Here is a 20,469-nt window from a genome sequence, read left to right on the forward strand (position 1 = left end):
GTTTATGTAGGATTAAAAAAAATAAAATAGTCTTAATAAAATCTCTTTGACAAATCAAGTAAACAGATAGTAAGTGATATGAATATACAATAAATCACTGTTGAGTGATAAATAAAAGGTATATACAGCTCAAGTTTTTGGACCTTACATTTAATTCATCTTAAGATAATGTAATAAAGACTAGCACTTATGTTATTATTTACAGTGAATATTCCTAGCATAATAGAATTACTATTATGTATTTCTTCTGAATAAAAATATCTTGTGTACATTGGATTCTTCATGTTTTAAGTCACAATGTTGTGAATCATATTAAATATCTTCAATGATATTTATTAATAAAATTGTTGTTGTAATATACAATAAACATAAGAGTTTTCCTCTTGTTTTTTTATAATATAAATATGTATAGGTTTAGAGTCACTCATTTGTATATCCTTTATTTTTAACGAATATTCCATAATAATTTATCCTTTTATCTTTTATAATTGTATGGTTGTGTAAAACAGTTTTTTTACTATAGATTATGCATTGTATATTTTGGTTTAGAGGAACTTTTTTCATAGAAAAACATCGAATCAATCTTTATTTTTGTTGTTTATACTTTGTGGGAATAATGATTCACAGAACACATATATACTATCCTATATATTTTAGTTTAAATATATTCACCAGTCTTGTTTCAAATTGGGAGTGAATATCATCTTAAGCTCCCTACATTTTTATTTCATGACACAATTGGCCTTTTTTTTTTGAAATTATTGACTACCAGTTAATTGAATTCAAAAAATTTTTACTTTTTATACGAATATCTCTTAACCTGATATTAAAAAAAAAAAAAAACAAAAATACAAAATAATCATTAAATTGATGCCGTTCATAGAAGAGATGTGGTGGATATGAAAATATATAAAACCAACAATTCTCAATATAATATTTCTTCCTTTGTATACTTTCTATATATTATCATCTCTATATGATACATACAGAAGAAGATCGAAGAACTTTAATATAATTTTTATAATATAATATTGAGAATGTTCCTTACTTACCCAGTAACTATACGTGCTAATTCCTGACAATTGGTATTTTGCATACTTTACAAACCTTTTATTAACTTATTCTCTCTTTATATGATATATATATAAATACAACTAATAAATATATACTGAAATCTAAAGATTTACAGAAGCAAAGTAACTTACTATTAAACAAGATTTTGTGGTATAATGATTTTATATAATCACCAAAACTCTTGAACATTAATTCTATTACATAAGATTCGCTCCCAAAGATCTATAATTTATTGTTACCCTGCCAATTATTTTATTCTAAACTCTCTTATGAATAATAACTCCAGCATACAAATTCTTGATTCATTGGATTAACACACACACATATACATATATATATAAAGAAAGAAAATTAGAAAGAAAGAAGAAAAAAGATGAAAATAATAAAAAAAAAAATTAAAAATGAATCTAACGTGTAGGATCATTTAACTTTAAAACTTCTACAACAGGTCCTAACAACCTTTGGAATCCAGATTTGCCTAAAGTAGCTACTTTAGTCCTTTTTGTTGTTTTGATAGTAGCTTGACGTGGAACATCTTTTAATAAGGCTAATTCACCAAAGTAATCACCCTTACCTAATGTAGCTATGACACCTTTACCCTCTTTAATCACTTGAACTTCACCATATTCAATCAAATAGAAATTTTCACCTCTATCACCTTCACGAATAATAATTTCATTTGAATTGAAATATTGAGTATCTAATGCATCAGCTAATTTACTACGTTCATAAGTAGTCAGTTTTTGTAAAACTGGGATAGATTTCAATAGATCATCATATAATACTCTCTTTTTAAAAGAAGAACCCAATAAGATTTTTCTAAACGTTAATCTATCTAAAGTCCAAAGTATACAATCTGTAGTGGCCACGACTGTAGCAGCTCTTGGATTATTATACATTAAAGCCAATTCACCAAAACTAGATCCTGGGCCTGATGTGCTAACTCTAACATCGTTAACGTAGAATTCAACGTTACCATCCTCTACAATGTAGAAATAATCACCCTCATCACCTTGTTTAATTATGATATCGTTTGCCTCAACGTGCTTCTCTTCAAGACAATTAATGACTAATTTCTTGGAATCTGGATCCAATCTATTAAATAAGAAATTCTTACCAATTGATTTTTCCAATCTTTTCAATTGAGCCTCCGTCTTTTCTTTATAATTTTCTGGAGTCCAGTTATCAAAGTGAGATGGTTGTAGAGTTTCACCACTAACAGAAGTACGTCTTTCTGCATTGAATCTAGATGGAATTGGATGAAAAACTTCTTGTTGTTGTTGTTGCTGCTGCTTTGAGTTGTTATCATTAGAAGAAATATCGGAAGATGAGTTTGGTGGTGGGGTAGACTTACGTTTTGTTGTAGGATCAGATGGATCCAAAGGAGAATTGATTCTCTTTCTAGAAGCCTCTTGTCCTATATTAAACCCACCCTTAAAAATATTATTATTAAAAGTGGATGGATTAGAGGAATTCTGTGTAATGGAAATTGGAGAACCAGATGTGATAGGAGAAGAAGAGGAAGGTGCAGGAACAGGTGCCTTTATTGAAACTTGTGAATTATTTGTACTTATACTTATATTACTAATTGGATCTTCATCAGTAGCGAAAGATGGCTTAAAGAGTAAATTCTCATTATCAGGGGTTTTAGCTAATGGGTCCTCACTTTCGCTTCTACTATTATTCTTGCTAGCTGCTGCTACTGTTGTTGTTTTGGATAATGAAAGTTTTGAGCTAGAACCAAAATTTGGATTAGAAAAGGTGATAGAAGTTCTTGATTGAGAACGAGAATTGATCATTTGCGGAGAGGTTAAAGATATAGAATCATGCTGTGACATAGGAGGGAATAAGACAATACCTTTCGATAAACTCAACTCTTCTTGCTTTTTAATAAATTTTCTTTGCACCTCTAATCTTTGATTGAAATAATTAGCACCAAATTGTAAAAAATCAGATGGATTCCTTAATTCAACTTCCTTTTTGAATTGATCCAATTCAAATTGTTGTTCTTCACTTAAAGGCATCTCAAACGGTTTTTGTTTTTCTTTCAAAAAAGGAGAAGTAAAATAATATGTTGATAATAATATTATATGTGTTGTTTTATTTATTTATGCAACTGTCTGTTTATTGGTTGATATTTGTTCGAGTGTGTGTGTATTTATGAGGAAAACAGACAAGCCAAAAAGTGCTAAAAGGGATAAAACTACCAGTAAATTTTCAAATCGATAGTATCACTTGCCATAAACCTCTACGAGGACAAAGAAAGTGATATATTAAGTAAGGGCTCTGAATCGTAGCTGAACAGAGGTTTACGTTTTACAAGATCCCTTGAATATTTTTGTCTCTGGCTTATCCTTGCAATTAATTGCACTCCCTGAGTTTCTTTCTGGCTGTCTGCAAAATTTCCTTGTTTTTTTCTTTGTTTCTTCCTCTTTCCTCTTTTTTTTCTTTTTTTGTTCCTGAGCAAGAAACACCATTTAGGGTTGGTAAAACTCCAAACCCAATTTTCTTTTAAATTTAAACAGATATATTAGGGCTAACTAATATTTTACTCTCTCTTTTCCTTAGTCATTTTTATTGACGAAAAATTATTTCAATAGACTGATCTTTATTTTATTTAACTAAATAAACCATTTACTCTTCCAAAGAACATTAAAAACCATATTCAGGGATTTATGGTTTTTGTTTAACTTTTAAACTCAACTGGTGCCAGATTTGGCCATATACTGGGTTCAATATATTCAAGTATATTCACATAGTTATACATTGTTCATTTGCTCTTTGATGGATAGTTTTAAGGAAGCATGAAATTATATATTAATTGGATACTCATATCAATATTCCTATTCTTTGGTAATGTTAATACTCACGAATTAAATCATGAAACCACTTTTTCTAATTCTTATTCCAATTCTCACTCTCACTCTCATGCCTACTCCCACTCCCACTCTCATACTCATTCCAATTTTCAAATAAATAGTATAATTTCAAACTATTTACCTAATTTCATCACTATATGGTCATTATCGTTACAGAATTATTTAAAACAGTCGATATTTATATGGTCAAATAGATACAACTCAATGTTAGCTACACTAATCATTCAATTGTTGCCATTTTCTACCATTCTACTATTAATTAAATTGAAATTTAATCTAAACTCATCACTTATCAGAATCTTATTAATTCCCTTTGCATTTGGTACTTTGCTAAGTGATATTTTATTACATCTATTACCAGAATGTAATGCCTATAACTTATCATCATCCTCCACATCCATTACTACCATAAATAATAACAATAATAGTGGCATTGGAATCTTTTTCGGTATTTTATTGTTTGTCACTATAGATCAAGTTGTTAGAATTTTTTCGACAACGGACACCAATTTGAACGACAAGAATATCGAGAATTCTAACCACAACAATAATAATTATGGCAGTCACTCACATTCCCACATTCTTTTAACTTCTGAAAAGGACAATAATTCAAATTACAGACAGCTAAATGCTTCAATAATATTGAACATTATTTTTGGATTACTACATAACATTACTGATGGTATGGCTGTATCGTCTTCTTTCTATTCTTCAAAAGAGGTTGGCATTATCACGGTTATCACAATGTTATTTCATGAACTACCACATCAATTAAGTGATTTTGTAATATTATTATCCAATGGAATCTCAATCAAATCCTGTCTTATAACCCATTTTTTCACCATCTTAAGTTCTCTTATAGGTACAGTCTTTGGTTGCTATCTAAATGAAATAGGTTCATCCTCCTCCTCCTCCTCCTCTTCTTCTTCTTCTTCGTTTCTCACTTCCACATCTTTATTATTACCGATGATTACAGGTGGATTAATATATATCTCAATGGTATCTATTTTACCTGAATTTATTACTAAGAGTCAAAAAGATAAACAAGATTCTAAAACGAAAAGATTATTCAAAGTTGTTTTACAAATCAGTTCCATTATTATTGGTTTTATTACTATTGCTATAATGTAGTAAATAAATTAATAAATAATTTTTTGATAAAATATAGCATATTCAGATTCTCATAGTTTTTAAAAACAAAAAAAAAAAAAAAAAGAAAAAAACATTTATTATAACTACAATAATGCAGACACATATATCAATTGATGTAGTGGGATTGAATTGATATTAGTACGGTGCAAATTTCAACAGTTTTCCTTCATCATTAAAGCTAGCATCATAAAAGTTACGTTTTGTATATAATCATATGTATAGTTATTAATATTATTATTACTTTTTTTTTTTTTATATTTATTTTTTTATTTTTATTTTTTCTTTTTTTTTTTTAGTTACCCCCCCCTCGCTCCTCTTTGTCTTTGATTCACATATTTATCCACTTGAATTATAGACAAATAAATTGTTGTATACAGAAAAGCTATGCATACTTATGTTCGTGTGTTACCTATTACTAAAGTACTAATATTACTTCCAATGATATATATATATACATCCCGAGTTGAACAAAAATAGAATTTCCTTTCTTCCCCTCCCCCCTTCATAGCATATAGTTAATAAAAATATTATTAAAAAAATGAGTTTAGATGAAAAATATGATGCTGCATTAGACCTTTTACGTCGTTTAGACCCAACGAAAGTCAAGACCAATTTAACCAATTTAATAAATTTGGAGCCTGAGTTAGCCGAAGATTTATTATCATCTGTAGATAGTCAGTTAATTGTAAAGAGAGACCCAGATAGTTCAAGTAAAGAATATTTGTGCTGTGATTATAATCGTGATATTGACTCCTATAGGTCCCCATGGTCAAACAAATATTTCCCTGAATTAAATGAGGATGATTCACAAGAATCCCCCTTTCCTAACAGTCAACTAAGAAAACTGGAAGTTATGTGCAACGATTCGTTTGAGATCTATAAAGATCTATACTACGAAGGTGGGATATCAAGTGTTTATTTATGGAATTTGGAAGATGAGGACTCAGAGAGAGGCGATTCTGAGACAGATTTTGCTGGTGTTATTCTTTTCAAGAAGGGCAACATCGGTGATTGGGACAGTATCCATGTATTAGAAGTGACACGCTCCCCTGATAATAGCGGTATCGAGGGATCAGAATACAATTACAAAGTAACGACCACCATTATACTTCATTTAGAGGATAAAACCAATATCGATATAAAATTGGCAGGCAATTTAACAAAACAAACTGAAAAAAACTTCATGGTAAATGATTTAACCGATAATTTAGAATCTATTCATATTGCACATTTAACTAACATTGGTACTATGATCGAAGATATTGAATCACAGATGAGAAATTCTTTAGAGACTGTGTATTTCGAGAAAACAAGAGATATTTTCCAACAAACAAGAAACCCAAATTTAACTAATCTGGAATATAATAAAGAACAACATGAACAACTAATTAAAGGTTTACAAAATTTTTGATATCGCTAAGTCTAAATATGTTCATTTACATAATTTTTCTACATATAGATCTAAATCTATGAATATATAAATATATGAATATCATATTTTGCAAATTTTTGTATGAATCAACCAACTCAAATAAAGTTGCACGCTGCTTACGTAATCAGCAGAAACAAATTATCGCTACATACGGAAACACTGAATTCCACCAATTCCGGGATTTGTATGCCTCTTTTAACCCGCCAGATTCTGAATTTTTGCGGAAAGCACAGTACGGAATTTTACAATTCGTATTCCGAAGTCTTTAAACTCCGAAAAACACACAAGAAAAAAAACACTGTTTTGCATTTGTAGGAATCTTTTTTTTTTTTTTTTTTTTATTTTTTTTATTTTTTTTATTTTTCTTTTTGCGAAAGACTATTTCCAGTTTCCAGTTCACCTTCCTTTCCCTTTTTACTAGTTTCTTTGTAAAGGAGATACCAGAAAACGTTAATCAGCAAGGTGTATATCAGTCAACTATTTCGTGGAGAATCACATAAGCACATGTATTTGTCTTAGCAAATATACTGCAACAATTAACCTAAACGGATTCAATAACACCGTAATTCGTTTTCATTCAATACTAACGCTTTCGTAACTCTTTCTTCCTACCCTGTATTCCCAACCCAAATACTGACTGAATTGATAAACTCACAGATTTATACATTCTTTTACTTTTCTTTATCAGCTAATTACTATTATCATTCATTTTCATCCTAATCCCTCTTTTTGTTTTTTTCGCTTTTCTTCTCAAAACAAAAAGAAATTATATGTATATTACGGTTTTTTATCTATATTCTTTCTTTTACATCCTTTGACCATGATCAATCCTGAAGAAAACAATTTTTTATCTGTAGAATCAAATATAATTACACCCAATAATGACTCTTCAAATGTGCAAGAGTCAAATAGTACTGGACAACAACAACAAAATATTACTGATCTTATCAATAATAACGCTTCAATAGATGATATCCTCTCTAATAGAAGTCCTGGTTTGAATAATAACAAGGATCGCATAAGTAATAATACTCAGCAGCATGAGAACAACGGTTCTGTCACCACTAGTATTAATAATCAGAATACAAACTTTGTTACCGATATTAACACCCCTCTATCAAAGGCACAAGATTCAATAACCAATCTATCAGAAACAGTATTAAATAATAATACTAATATTACTACTACTCATAATATAAATGACCAGCCTAATATACAGACAACCAAACTAGAGTCTGATAATCGATCGATTGAATTATACATCTTGAATGAATTGAATAATAATAACCAAAAACAGAATATTAACAATCAGGGTAATAATGATAATAATAATAATGAAACATCTAATGCCAAAAATGATAATAAATTCACGTCTCAATTCACTACAGCAACAGAAGATTTTCCTCCCTTTATTGACGCAATTAGTTCAACCATAAATAATAATAGATCCTTGCCTACTAATATCAATAAAAAATTGACTGATGAAGAAAGGCCTGTTAGAATATCACAAAATGCCACAAAGCAAATGCCACAACGACAACAAGAAACAAGCACTGATATTAATCCAACATCTTTACAGACATCTGAAGTTATAGTAGATGATCTACCCTTTATCAATGGCCTTGATACTTCGCTTGATCAACCTAACTTACAGTCCACAGTATATACCAATAATAATAAAAACCAGAATGATGACGGTGCTGATAAAAATAATGATACTAGTAATAATAATACAAATAATCAAAATAACGATATAAATGCAACTACAAATACAAATAATGATGATGATCCCTATGTAAATGAACAACCTTATTACGTAAATGCAAAACAATATTATAGAATATTGAAAAGACGTTATGCCAGAGCTAAATTGGAGGAAAGATTGCGTATTTCAAGAGAAAGAAAACCATATTTACATGAGTCAAGACATAAGCATGCCATGAGAAGGCCTAGAGGTCAAGGTGGCAGATTCTTGACTGCTGCTGAAATCAAGGCTCTAAAGGAAAAAGAAGCTAAAGAAAAAGAATCACAACAAAAAGAAAGTGACGGAACAAGATCAGTAGATAAAGATAATAACACTGGTGACACTAGCTGCAATAATAACAGCAATAATAATTGTCATGATGACAATACTGGTAAACAAAATAATACAGAATCAAGAATTGGCAATATCAGTACTTCTGATAGTATAAAACTAAAAAGTCAATTAACGGTAAATAAGATAGGTAATAATACCACAGACTTTCCTGTAAATAAATAACTAACTTTAAAGGTCAAATTAAACAAAAAAATCGTTAAAAAACATTTTGGATTTTTGACTCGTTGGTATCAACCTAGTTATATATAAATTATATACTTTTAACATGATAAATTTCATTTAACCAACAACATTATTTTGAAATATTATTTCAAATAAAAATATTTATATATCTTTTCAACATCTTGTGTAAAAGACACTTTTTTCTACTTCCCGTATGTCCTACATTTATGAGTTCCTTTATTAATATCTAACAATCAAGCATGTTGAAATAGATATGCATATAATATTCATGCATAAATAAAGATGTGAAAAATGCTCAATCTGAACTACAAATTTTCATTTTAGATTTATCAATATCATTATTATTTAATAGTAAATCAATATAAATGTATTTAACTTTCATACATACTTATTTATATAATTTTTTTAACTACTCATAATTTGATTTAATGCACTCTGGGATTCAGTACTTAACTGGGAGATAATTGTATTTGTATCAATATTAGAATTGTTTGAATTGAAAAACTTCTTTATATTATTAGCAATATAATTCTTAAAACCTTGAGTCAAATCTATTTCAGGTATTGGATCACGAGGCTTTTCACTAACTGATGCCAACTTACTGAATGAAGAACCAAATGTGGAAATTTCTTCCATATTATCTAAATCAATATATTCTGTATTTAAATGACCAAGGTTATCACTGATAATATTTTTAATTATAATATCCAATGTTGGAACTAATAAATTAGCACCGTATTTATTTATAAAAATTGGACTTTCACAAATCAACTTACAAATACCAACAATTGTAATTTTACGATCTAATAAATTAGCCACTGTTGGAATAGTAGGTATGACAAAAGTAGTCCAAATTTGTTGGAAAACACTATCTTGAACTTCATCAATAAATTGAATCATAAAATCACCACCATACTTAAGAGTTAGTAAGTTTAAAAATACTATCAACCTCTTCACATATCGTTCTGTCTTTGACGTCTTTAATCTTTGTAATAGAAGTGTTGCAATTTGTTTCATATATGGTCTTAACTTATCCAAATCAATAGTCAACATAATATCTTCTAATAACTCAAACCCATACACCTCGTATGCCTTAGAAGCAATTAATCTTTGAAAAACACCAAGAACCGGAATCAAATCAGAAAATACAGATATGTCTGTTTTAACAAAAGCCCTTAACATTCTAGTTACTGCAGGAACATTACCCTTTAACTCCCAAACTGATGGTGCTAAAAGTGGTTGAGCCAATTGTTTAATAGAATCTGGAATACTAGATCCTTTTTCTACACAAAAGGCCAAAATTTGGAAAATATATGGAATGAATTCTTGGATATCTTCTGACAAGATGCGTAAGAAACTTGGCATAATTAAATCAATCAAATTAGGTAGAATATCCGACGTTGCATAATTCAAAATTACACCAATTGATTCAAAAATGTAATGAGAAAACCTTGGATTTGATGGATTCTTAGAAACAATTGTCACAATAGAAATTAATTGATTCATTAATTCAGGATAAATTGATATGATTGAACTTTCTGCTGTTTGTAAAACTCTAAAACTTGCTTTCATCAAAAATTCATTTTCCGCTAATTTTTCTGGAGTAGAACCTTGTTTCATAATTAAACCAAATAAATTTTTTAATAACACTTCAGCACTACCTGCTACATCTTCCTTAGTAAAAATGAGTTTTGAAGAAGTTAAAGATTCTCTTATAGTTAAAATCCTTTCAATGGTAACAGCAGCATACGTGTATAAAATATATTCATTTGATTGCAAAAATCCAGCTAAAAATGGCATTAACTCAATTAACTGATTTTTATTTAACTGATTTCTGAAAATATAGATGAATTTAATGGCATCAATCCTTAAAATAAGATGTGGAATTGAGGAACTAGTCAAATCTGGTAATATTTGGTTTTTGAAAAAATCAAGCACATCTAATAGTGGATTAGTAGATGAAACACCATTATTAGACAGTGAACCATTGATAGCTAATGTAGTAAACAAATAAACATATAAATCTTTAAATTTCCAAAACTCAACTGGGTTGGACTGGTATTTTTCGAAGAAATACTTCATATGATTTAAAAAAATCTTTGTCACTAAGGTACAATTGTTTTCTTTTAATTCTTTTAAGAAATCGGTACATGCTTTTCTTCTTGTGTCATCGTCTGAACCTTCCAAGTCTCTACGAATATATTCGATTGGGTCATCTTCAAATAATTCAATATCTGCCTCACGTAAAGTAACATTTGGTAAAATAATTTGCTCAGTGACCCTATTCATTGCATCCTCTGTGTTAAAGATAGTAAAGTGTCTTGGATTACGACTTACGGCAGTCAAAAATGCTAAAGATTTCGAGACCAAAATATCATATTTAGGTTCCTCTGAGGCGGAGGTCAACAATTGCCAGGTAATTTCGATAAAACTATCAATCATTGGACCAAAAACGTCTTCGTATCTAGTTGTGTACAGTTGGACCACTTCTTGAATCGATGATTTTATTTTAATTAAGGTAGTGACGTGATCTGGATCTTCTGGATCTTCTAATAATCGATTATTGTAAGACAAATATTTATGTAAAATTCCCATGCCCTCTGTGATGTTATCTTCAAAGAATTCTGGAATATCTTGACAATTAAAATCATAGTACAGTTTGGTTAAAAGTAACAAAACATCCATCAATTTATCTAATTGAGAGACATTATTAACATTAGCGTCAATTTGTTCATCGACTAATTTTAACAAATTTAAAAATGGAACAGTAAACACATCAAGAACCATTTTAATTTCTAAAAATAATTCATCTGACCTAAACAAAGGTCTCCATCTTTTGAATATAGAATGAGCCACAGTTAATACACCTTTATTTAATACCATATCATCTGGAGATAGTTTACCTGATAAATCTTGTAAAAGATCAGGCCAACGTTGGGGGAAGTCAGAATCTGCAATCAAGGAGATTGCTTCACCAATTTGGACCTGTAAATTATTTGGCAAAGAGATCATTAACGGTATAATTTCTTTCTTAATCAATTCTACCTGATCATTGGACAATAAATGGTTTCCATTTTCATCGACCCATTTTCTTCTAATAAAATTTTTAAAAAATAAAGCACCTGCCAATCTGGTTGAAATAGCAAGATTAGAGGATGCCACTACATGTAACAAGGTTAAACCAAAGCCGTTTTGATTCTCTAATTCTTTTAAGCTCCTCTCTGATGTTTTAGCTGTTGAAGCAATCACAGATTCGGATAATAGTCTTGCCACGGTCTCTATATCAGACATTATAACACCCAACACTTTTGGATTCTATAAATTTAATTATATTTTCCAATTGACAACAATGATCCAATGTAATCGCTAATTCGAAACTTGTATCTTATTCAAATAATACAAATCTTGTTAAACATATTAATTCTTCTCTTCAAAATTGAAATAAAATTTTTCACTTTTTCTTTTTCTCTTCTTTAAATTTCTTTAATGGAAGACAAAAAAAATATCAAAATATATGTATATATATGTGCATAATTCAATTGACCATGAATAAATAGTTAAAGGGAATGAAAGAAGGATATGAATATATATATAAAAAAGGTCACTAAAATGATGCTATCCTTTATTTAGTACGTGTTTAATAGGTGCCAAAATACTTAGCTTTTAAAATACTGCTGGGGAGAATTAAGGGTTGAAGCAAATACTAAAAAGTTGGAATACTGGCTAACTATGAATAAATTTGAGTAATGGAGATGTACACATGCAAGTATATACGTTAAATAGCAATGATTGTTTGTCAAAATACTTTCATACCTATGGATGCTATTATCTGATTGTAAAATATTCATCATTGAACTTACTTTTAGGATCTATACTTGCCAAGACACGATCTGTATCCTTTACTGCAGAACTCATGTTATTTGAGATCATTGATAATGCTCTATTGTTCTGATCTCTCGTGTATATTCTAACACCTCTCAGATGTGTGTCTTTCCCATTATCATGATTTACAGGGAATACCAATCTTAATATATGACACCTAATGGGAATGTTTTGTTCTCCCTCACTATCCTCCAGGCTTGGGAACTTCTTTACATACCACTGAGTTATCTTACCTATATACCATTCTTCATAATATATTAGATCAGATATACTATCTCCAACATATAGCTTAACCACTTTCGGACTATAAGATTCATCGATTTCAAACCCAAAAAAGATGGCTAACAGTGCCAGTTCTATCCTTTTGCTAAAATAGATATCTACAATATATGGTTGACTACCGTCACTTTGCCAATAAGATTCTGGATAATCATTTATAACATTTTCAATTGGATTCGAAGTCTTGAACGAAGATGCCTTCCAATATGCAAGATTACTAACATTGGTCAAATCTTCCATTAGAGACAATTGACGAATACCCCTTAGATATCTACGATGTAACCTCGTCTTGGCTTTAGACAATTTCTGATCTATGTCCATTGAATCATCACTGCCTTCCTGTTCCCTGCTGTCGTCACTGTCGATTCCAACACTGATAAATGTATTATTGGAATGATTTTCTCTAGCCTTTTCATCATTTAACTCCACAATATTCTTGAAAGGTTGCCTGTTACTGCCACTGATTGGAACTAATAAATCTGTAGGAGTCAACGAATCTAGCACAGCATCTACTTCACTGTAATTCATTTCAATCTCAGTAAAAAAACCAAAAAAAAAAAAAAAAAAGAAAGAAAGAAACCACTATCTTTCTCGTGTAACAAATGGATTCCTGTCTATCAGTTCCCATAGTCTATCATTAAGTAGTTATGAAGTACAGTTTCTTTAATCGACTGTCTCGGATTTCATCATCTCTTAATATTTGGTTCCATTTCCTTTTTCTTTTTTCTTTTTTTTTTTTGTGGACAAAACGAACAAAAAACAATAAAACACAAAATCCGTCATGCGAAATTAAAATTCTCCAGAGTAGGATTGCACGTGACTGTTTTGATCCAGACGAAATAGATCCAAATGGTCGATGCAATGGTTTATGCACCAACTAAACAACTCATCAGATTGCAACTATGACCATAGAGGCCGTTATGCTAGTCAATTAAACGATTTTTGTTTCTTGTTTCGTTTGCTTTTTTTTTTCTTTTCCTTTCTTTCTTTATTAAGAATAACTCATTTGCCATTTGCTCCCTTCGTCTTAAAGATTGAAATCGTCTCTATGAGTACAAATCCAATCTTCTCCTTTTGTTAGACATTTTTTAACTGCTAGGATCATATCATTTCTTATTTTATTCTCACTACTAAATTCTTTTTTGTATGTTTCATATGTATAGCTGTTGAAATCCCTGTTTGGAAATAAGTCTGTAATTTTTTTCCAGAGCCCATATCTACTGACTACTGATTCACAACCCCTTCGCAACGGCTTGCCTGGCTTTGTGTAGGTTCCATTCTTAACTCCATTGACAATCGCTTGCTCTAAAACACGGCACTCTGGATCATTGAATATTTTTACAACACTGATTGGACTTGGCTCTTTATCCTTAGAGATATCATCAATAAAACAGTCTTGACTTGACACAATCTCCAGAGAATGAACAGGATACGAACAATTTTGCAATCTTTCTTGAAAACACCTATGTAATGCCTTATTTGACTGTTTGTCAATATCTGGGATTATCATGTATTTTAAATATACCGGGGTATCCATTAAACAAAATGTGAGAGCATTATTCAATGAAATCACTTGCCGAAGACAAATTTTATCAGAACAGGATTTAGATAATGTCATTTTAGAATCTTGACGTCCTGGTTTTGTCCTTACATATCCTTTCTTTTTGAAGTTGAATCGGCCACGCAAAGTCTGGTTCTTTGATGGTATCACATACTGATACGGATCATCATCGGAGATATTGACTAGTCTTTCATCTTCTGTAAAACACGAGGATTCCATTGCATCCATACTGGCATCCCCACAAGGTAGTCTAGAAATAAATAAAGCTAAAGACCACTGGGAATTCCACCGATATTTCGAAATGTCACCATTATCACTATTTCTAATACTCTTCAAAAGATATTGAGAATTTTCCCCGTTCTTTAATTGGATCATCTCATTTAAGAGAAAAACATTAAACCCCCTAATTGCCAGTATTTCGGCATGTGAGTCATGAACCATCTTACCATTACTTCTAGCAATCTCCAAATCAGGGACAGTTTTCACACCAGTGGTTAATGTAAGAATATGTAATGAATCATCAATAGATTGTCCGTCATTACGTACCGCTACTATTGAGGCCAATACTGTGCATTCTCTGATTCCGTTGGATTTCACTTTGGGTTTGTTGGTGGGTTTCAACTTCACATATTCAGCATAAACAAGTCTTGTAATATCGTTTGCCAAATCTGAACATGTCATCTTTTCCTATTTGTCTTCTTCCCCTCTATCTTACCAATCAAAAAATGTACTTTTATTCATTGCATACAGACGTCTTTTATTTTAATACTTGGTTCATATACATAATTTGAAGAAATAAGGATAAGAATCCATCAAAACGAAACGCTTCATCTCTTCATATCTTCACGTTTTATTAAAATAACATAAAGTATTTTAATTCATATTAGTTTTTTTTTTTTTTGGTACACTTCTGCACTTTTGTTTGTAGAAAATTTCCAGTCTTTAGAAAGTCATCTGAAAAGAAACTCACTTTCCTATCATCTTTTTTTATCACTAAAGAGAGTCAATGAGCAAATATATGACAATCTTATAAATAATACAATTCAAAACAGTACTGCACCATTGAATACAATTTAACTATATCCTTGAACATGCAATTGAAAATATTCTAAACAAACTTGAATGAAATTGTATATTTGAAAGTACCAGAAGGAACTTGTACGTTTCTATGGTAAGCCCCTGCACATATCAACATAATCATTATTTTTCGTAAATATTATTATAATATTGCTACATACCATAGTACATAAGACAAAGAAACTAGTAAAAAAATAAATAATAACACATCTTATAAATGCACTTCATTTAAATGCAAATAGATCGTCAAAAATAAATGTTCATTGTAGAATATAGTAGGGCACCTAGATATCAATGTTAAACTTAATATCAATAGATCCAATTATATTTTCTAATCCACCTAATCTCTTGAAATTGGCTAACAGTAGTTCTTTTTCTTTACGTTCTTTAGCTTCTTGGTCCTCTTCTATCTGCTTCTGTTGAGCTAACGCTTTAGCTTTATCATTTTCTTCCTGTTGCACTTCTTGGTAATACATTCTAGTTCTTGTTTTCAATCTACTAAATGGATCTGTCTTGGAATCAACAGAGGGTGTCTTTTCCTTCTTTGAGTGTTCTGCATATTTAATCTTGTCCATATTTAATTTTCTATTCTTTGATGTTAAGGCACCTAATTTCTTGGTTCCAGTTTGATCATTTTCATGATGTTTCTCATATGTACTAATTCTCTTTTCAAAATTTCTCAGTTGTGCCGAGTATTTAGCTATATCTCTTTCATTACCATTCTCACGGGCATATTGTAACTTATTCTTCAGTACAGTCTTTTCAATAACTGCGTTAGTACCAGATAATTTTTTGTTAAATAACATTCTATTACGAATGATTTCATCAGTCTTCCTTTCTGTGAGTGGTTCATTCACAAAAGAAAACAATTCTTTACTCTTGTTATTTAAAACATGAGATGTTGGTTTTGTCATATTTGACTTATCTAATGCATTCAAGTATCTATCAAATTCACTTTGTGTAATTAGACCATCACTGAAAAAATTCATTTGAAATACTTTTCTATCCTTCCCCTGTGTAACACCAAAATACTGATTTGTATAAAACTTACCCATACTGTAAGGTTTTTGTAAAAAAACTCTTTCAATCTTAACCATACGGTACATTGGTTGGCCAGAACGTTTATTTATACCAACATTCACTCTACCATAACAGCCTTTCATTAAATCGTTGAAGCCAGGATAAAAACAAAATTTGGCCACAAAAGAACGTCCAACCTTTATCTTATTAAAATCATTTAAATCTGAATCTCTGTCTTCATCTTCTGCCCACTTGACTTCGTTGTCAATATGAGTTCGGTCATCGTACTTCGATTTTCTTGCCAATGGATTATAATCTGTCTCATCTTCAAGGTAATCTTCATCACCGTCATTATAATCATCTTCATAGTTATATTCATCCTCTTCTTCTTCTTCATCACCCTCCTTATATTCATTATCGTCATCATTATCACTATAACGACGGTTTTGTTTCTTTTCTCTTTGTTTTTTTAGTTGAGACAATTTTGAAGACATCAACTCTGTGTGGCCTGTAGCATGTGTTGTTCTTCCAGATGATCTAGTCTTAGCCATTCTATTCTTATTAATTTCTTGTTGTCTTCTACGCTCTCGAAATAGTCTTCTTTCTTGATATTTACGCATAATCTGAGATCTTTCAAATAGCAAAGTTTCACGTTCCATTTCTGGTAAGGATTCCAAGTGTTCACGATCCTCTTCATCTTTATATTTACCTTCCAAGGGGAATGGATTTGGTTCCTCTTCGGATTCCTCGTTTGATACATTTCCATTATAACCACCAGCAGATACAACATTAGGATTATAATCATCTTCTTCATCCTCTTCTTCGCTATCTACATCGATCCTTCTCTTTTTTGAGGAGGTATTTTCTTGATTTTGTTTTGTTCTTTTTGAAGAAGACAGTAAGATTTCTTCTTCCTCTTCTTCATCTCCCTCACCTGCACCTGCTAACGCTAATAAATCTTCGTCTAAATCAGACATATTTTTTTTTATTTCAATAACCTACTGCTTTTCGATTCTAGTCTGCCACTAGTTTTCGCAACGTATTCCAATTAATCTGTATTACTGTAATCCTATCTTATAGGGTAGAAAAGAAATGTCAAGTAGTATGCTCTCCTTTATCATTATCTAATTTACCTCTATTTTATTCGTCACCTTGCCAATCAGTCAAATATTTAAAATCTTCAATAGAAGAAAAATAGAACAGTTTGTTTCGTTGGAAGTGAGAAAAGTAGGGAGGAGGACCAACAATAAAATAAAGATGACGCTATTGAATCATGACAATGATTAACTTTAGGAGGCATAGATGGCTCCGCACAAGAGATCCATAGTTTTTAGATACACACTGTCAATGTACATTTTAATTCCTTATTCTTCTTGTTGTTATTGTTGCTTTTTTTTTTTTTTTGATCAAATTAAATTATTGTTGTAGAAGTATCTTTTAAATAAAAAGAAGAACCTAAGTATGGAGATATACGTGTAGACATACAGATAGATACGTACAAATACATATATTGACTTACAATTATTTCATAATAAATCTTGTGTAATTTATTTCTTGGCACCATACTTGTTAACAGCTTTACCATCTGGGATAGTGAAAAACGTGTAAGGCTTGCCATCCTTTGGTAAAGAATCCAATCTGAAGTAACCCTTTCTTTCAAATTGAATGATGTCACCAACTTTCATGTCCTTAACATTCAAATCAGCAATGGCAGCATTGTGGAATTCAGTTTGTGGGGTTAAGAAATCAGCAAAATCTTCATCGTCTTCTAATCTATCCTTGGAGATCAAATGATCGAAATCAACTAAATCTACAGTAACAACGTCATTAGTGTCTGCTAACCAAGTCAATTTATGCTTAGTCTTTTTGAAATCACCTTCCAAATGTAGCTTACCTTCCAAAGAACCATCTTCATTCTTCTTGGTGATGATAACGTTACCCCAATCCATTAAAGTGACTTCTTCATTAGCATCAATCAAATCAGCATCATCCTTATCAATGACCACATTATTGTAATAGATGACTTTTTTTTCACCAACATCTGCATTCTTCTTGTGTTTTGGTTTCATTTCAATCTTTGGAGTCTCTGGAGCACCTTCAATGTGGAATTTGACTGGATTAGAGATGGCAGTGTGTCTTGGTGCAATTGGATCAATAACTTTCTTGTTAAAGGCCCAAATTAAGTTCCATTCTAAATTGATGACGTTTCTTGATGGACCTTGAGATAGAACAAAATTTCTCAAACCCTCCACAGTCATACCTCTTCTTCTAACACCTCTAACAGTTGGGAATCTTGGATCATCCCAGTTTTCGACTAAACCTTTGTCGACCATCCATTGTAGTTTTCTCTTTGACAACAAGGTTCTAACGAAATTGACACGAGCAAAATCCCAGATGTGAACTTTTCTTAGGTGTAAAGCTTGTAACATCCAGTCATATTGAGCATTACGGTCTCTGTATTCGATGGTTCTTAAAGCGTGAGTGACACCTTCTAAAGAATCAACGATTGGGACACAGAAATCATAAGTTGGATACATTTTCCAAGTGGTGCCGGTTCTATGATGTGGAGTAAGGTTGCATCTGTAAATGACAGGGTCTCTTAGAGTCTTGTTCAAGGCTTTGTAGTCAATCTTTGCACGGACACAGTTCTTCAAACCTTCTTCGGTACCATTCTTCATTTCTTCAGTGAAGATTCTCAAGTTTTCCTCCACAGAACGGTCTCTTCTAGCAGATGGGATACCTTCACCACGTTCCTCCCTCATTTGTTCGGTTGGGGTGTCATCACAGTAAGCACCACCTTCTTTAATCAATTGAACACACATATCGTACATTTGTTGGAAATAGTCAGAGGAATAGGTAACCCTATCGCCCTTAATACCCAATAGTTCTAGATCTTCCAAGATGGAATCTTGAAATTCTTCCTTTTCTTTCGATGGATTGGTGTCATCGAATCTAATGATTAACTTACCTTTGTAAGCTTGAGCAAAATATTGGTTTAATAAGGCAGCTTTAGCGTGACCGATGTGTAAGTAACCAGATGGTTCAGGTGGGAAACGAGTAACAACCTCACCGATCTTAGCATCTGGCAAGTCGATTTCGAAGTTAGCCTTGTGGCTCTCCTTCTTCTTTCCTGCAGAAGCAGCCTTCTTTAGATCTTGTAAGGATTTGGTCAAGAATTCATGGGCGCCACCGAAGACCGGGTCCAGTTCCAAAAGGGTGTACCAACGAGAAACGTTGACATAGACTTTATTCTTGATGATGGAGCCAACCATACCGTTGGATCTTAAGGCACCCCAAACAGCGATATCAGCGGTGGAGTATTTTAGACCGCCAAGAATGAAAGTTCTTAGATTCAATTGGTGATCTAGTTTTTCCAAGGATTGGGATAGTTTTTGGAAATTCTTGATGACAAATTCTTCTTCTGAAGCGGTGACCCATGGAGAGACAGTTTCAGATTCCACGGCTTCACCGAAGACTTCTGGGAAAGAAGCGATTATTCTGTTGAAGGAGTCGGTGGCATCACCATTGAAAGTAGCTGGAGCAGCCTTTTTGTCATCAACGAATTGGATGGTGACAGTATCTGGTTTGGAAGCATTGACAATACGAGCAGCAATTAAGGAACCATAGGCGACTACTGGTGCCTTACCGTTGATAACTAAAGTAGTAGACATTTTAGATGTGTGTTTGGGGAGGTGAATGTGGAGGTGAAAGAGTCTTATAAACACAAATAGGTAAAATGGACATTACGTTGTTTAAAGAAACATTAGATGCAATTAGTTTATTTGATTGGTTTTTTTTTTTATTTGTATTCTTCCGACAAAGAAAAAAAAAA

At 31.5% G+C, this 20,469-nt stretch overlaps 9 protein-coding genes across 9 annotated transcripts; 3 read left to right on the forward strand and 6 right to left on the reverse strand.

Moving 5' to 3' along the window:
• Positions 1 to 1,481: 1,481 nt before the first annotated feature.
• Positions 1,482 to 3,098, reverse strand: BCY1 (cAMP-dependent protein kinase regulatory subunit BCY1; the record flags this gene model as incomplete). Its single annotated transcript, XM_064858430.1, has 1 exon — positions 1,482 to 3,098. One exon carries the CDS (start codon positions 3,096 to 3,098, stop codon positions 1,482 to 1,484), a length of 1,617 nt encoding a protein of 538 aa, XP_064715137.1.
• A 780-nt stretch (positions 3,099 to 3,878) lies between these two features.
• On the forward strand, positions 3,879 to 5,084 carry YKE4 (Zn(2+) transporter YKE4; the record flags this gene model as incomplete). The annotated part of the gene is made up of 1 exon (XM_064858431.1): positions 3,879 to 5,084. The coding sequence occupies one exon, from the start codon at positions 3,879 to 3,881 to the stop codon at positions 5,082 to 5,084; it is 1,206 nt and encodes a 401-aa protein (XP_064715138.1).
• Positions 5,085 to 5,643: 559 nt separating this feature from the next.
• On the forward strand, positions 5,644 to 6,516 carry CAP2 (F-actin-capping protein subunit beta; the record flags this gene model as incomplete). Its single annotated transcript, XM_064858432.1, has 1 exon — positions 5,644 to 6,516. One exon carries the CDS (start codon positions 5,644 to 5,646, stop codon positions 6,514 to 6,516), a length of 873 nt encoding a protein of 290 aa, XP_064715139.1.
• Positions 6,517 to 7,357: 841 nt separating this feature from the next.
• HAP2 (transcription activator HAP2) lies at positions 7,358 to 8,797 on the forward strand (the record flags this gene model as incomplete). Its single annotated transcript, XM_064858433.1, has 1 exon — positions 7,358 to 8,797. One exon carries the CDS (start codon positions 7,358 to 7,360, stop codon positions 8,795 to 8,797), a length of 1,440 nt encoding a protein of 479 aa, XP_064715140.1.
• A 426-nt stretch (positions 8,798 to 9,223) lies between these two features.
• Positions 9,224 to 12,109, reverse strand: CSE1 (importin-alpha export receptor; the record flags this gene model as incomplete). The annotated part of the gene is made up of 1 exon (XM_064858434.1): positions 9,224 to 12,109. The coding sequence occupies one exon, from the start codon at positions 12,107 to 12,109 to the stop codon at positions 9,224 to 9,226; it is 2,886 nt and encodes a 961-aa protein (XP_064715141.1).
• Positions 12,110 to 12,643: 534 nt separating this feature from the next.
• On the reverse strand, positions 12,644 to 13,507 carry DOC1 (anaphase promoting complex subunit DOC1; the record flags this gene model as incomplete). Its single annotated transcript, XM_064858435.1, has 1 exon — positions 12,644 to 13,507. The coding sequence occupies one exon, from the start codon at positions 13,505 to 13,507 to the stop codon at positions 12,644 to 12,646; it is 864 nt and encodes a 287-aa protein (XP_064715142.1).
• Positions 13,508 to 14,006: 499 nt separating this feature from the next.
• TAD1 (tRNA-specific adenosine deaminase) lies at positions 14,007 to 15,221 on the reverse strand (the record flags this gene model as incomplete). Its single annotated transcript, XM_064858436.1, has 1 exon — positions 14,007 to 15,221. The coding sequence occupies one exon, from the start codon at positions 15,219 to 15,221 to the stop codon at positions 14,007 to 14,009; it is 1,215 nt and encodes a 404-aa protein (XP_064715143.1).
• A 680-nt stretch (positions 15,222 to 15,901) lies between these two features.
• Positions 15,902 to 17,614, reverse strand: RTF1 (RNA polymerase-associated protein; the record flags this gene model as incomplete). Its single annotated transcript, XM_064858437.1, has 1 exon — positions 15,902 to 17,614. The coding sequence occupies one exon, from the start codon at positions 17,612 to 17,614 to the stop codon at positions 15,902 to 15,904; it is 1,713 nt and encodes a 570-aa protein (XP_064715144.1).
• A 570-nt stretch (positions 17,615 to 18,184) lies between these two features.
• Positions 18,185 to 20,308, reverse strand: GUS1 (glutamate--tRNA ligase GUS1; the record flags this gene model as incomplete). Its single annotated transcript, XM_064858438.1, has 1 exon — positions 18,185 to 20,308. One exon carries the CDS (start codon positions 20,306 to 20,308, stop codon positions 18,185 to 18,187), a length of 2,124 nt encoding a protein of 707 aa, XP_064715145.1.
• Between the last annotated feature and the right edge of the window lie 161 nt (positions 20,309 to 20,469).

Source organism: Arxiozyma heterogenica (assembly GCF_036370985.1).
Source record: "Arxiozyma heterogenica strain weizmannii chromosome Unknown scaffold_17, whole genome shotgun sequence".
Taxonomy (NCBI): domain Eukaryota; kingdom Fungi; phylum Ascomycota; class Saccharomycetes; order Saccharomycetales; family Saccharomycetaceae; genus Arxiozyma; species Arxiozyma heterogenica.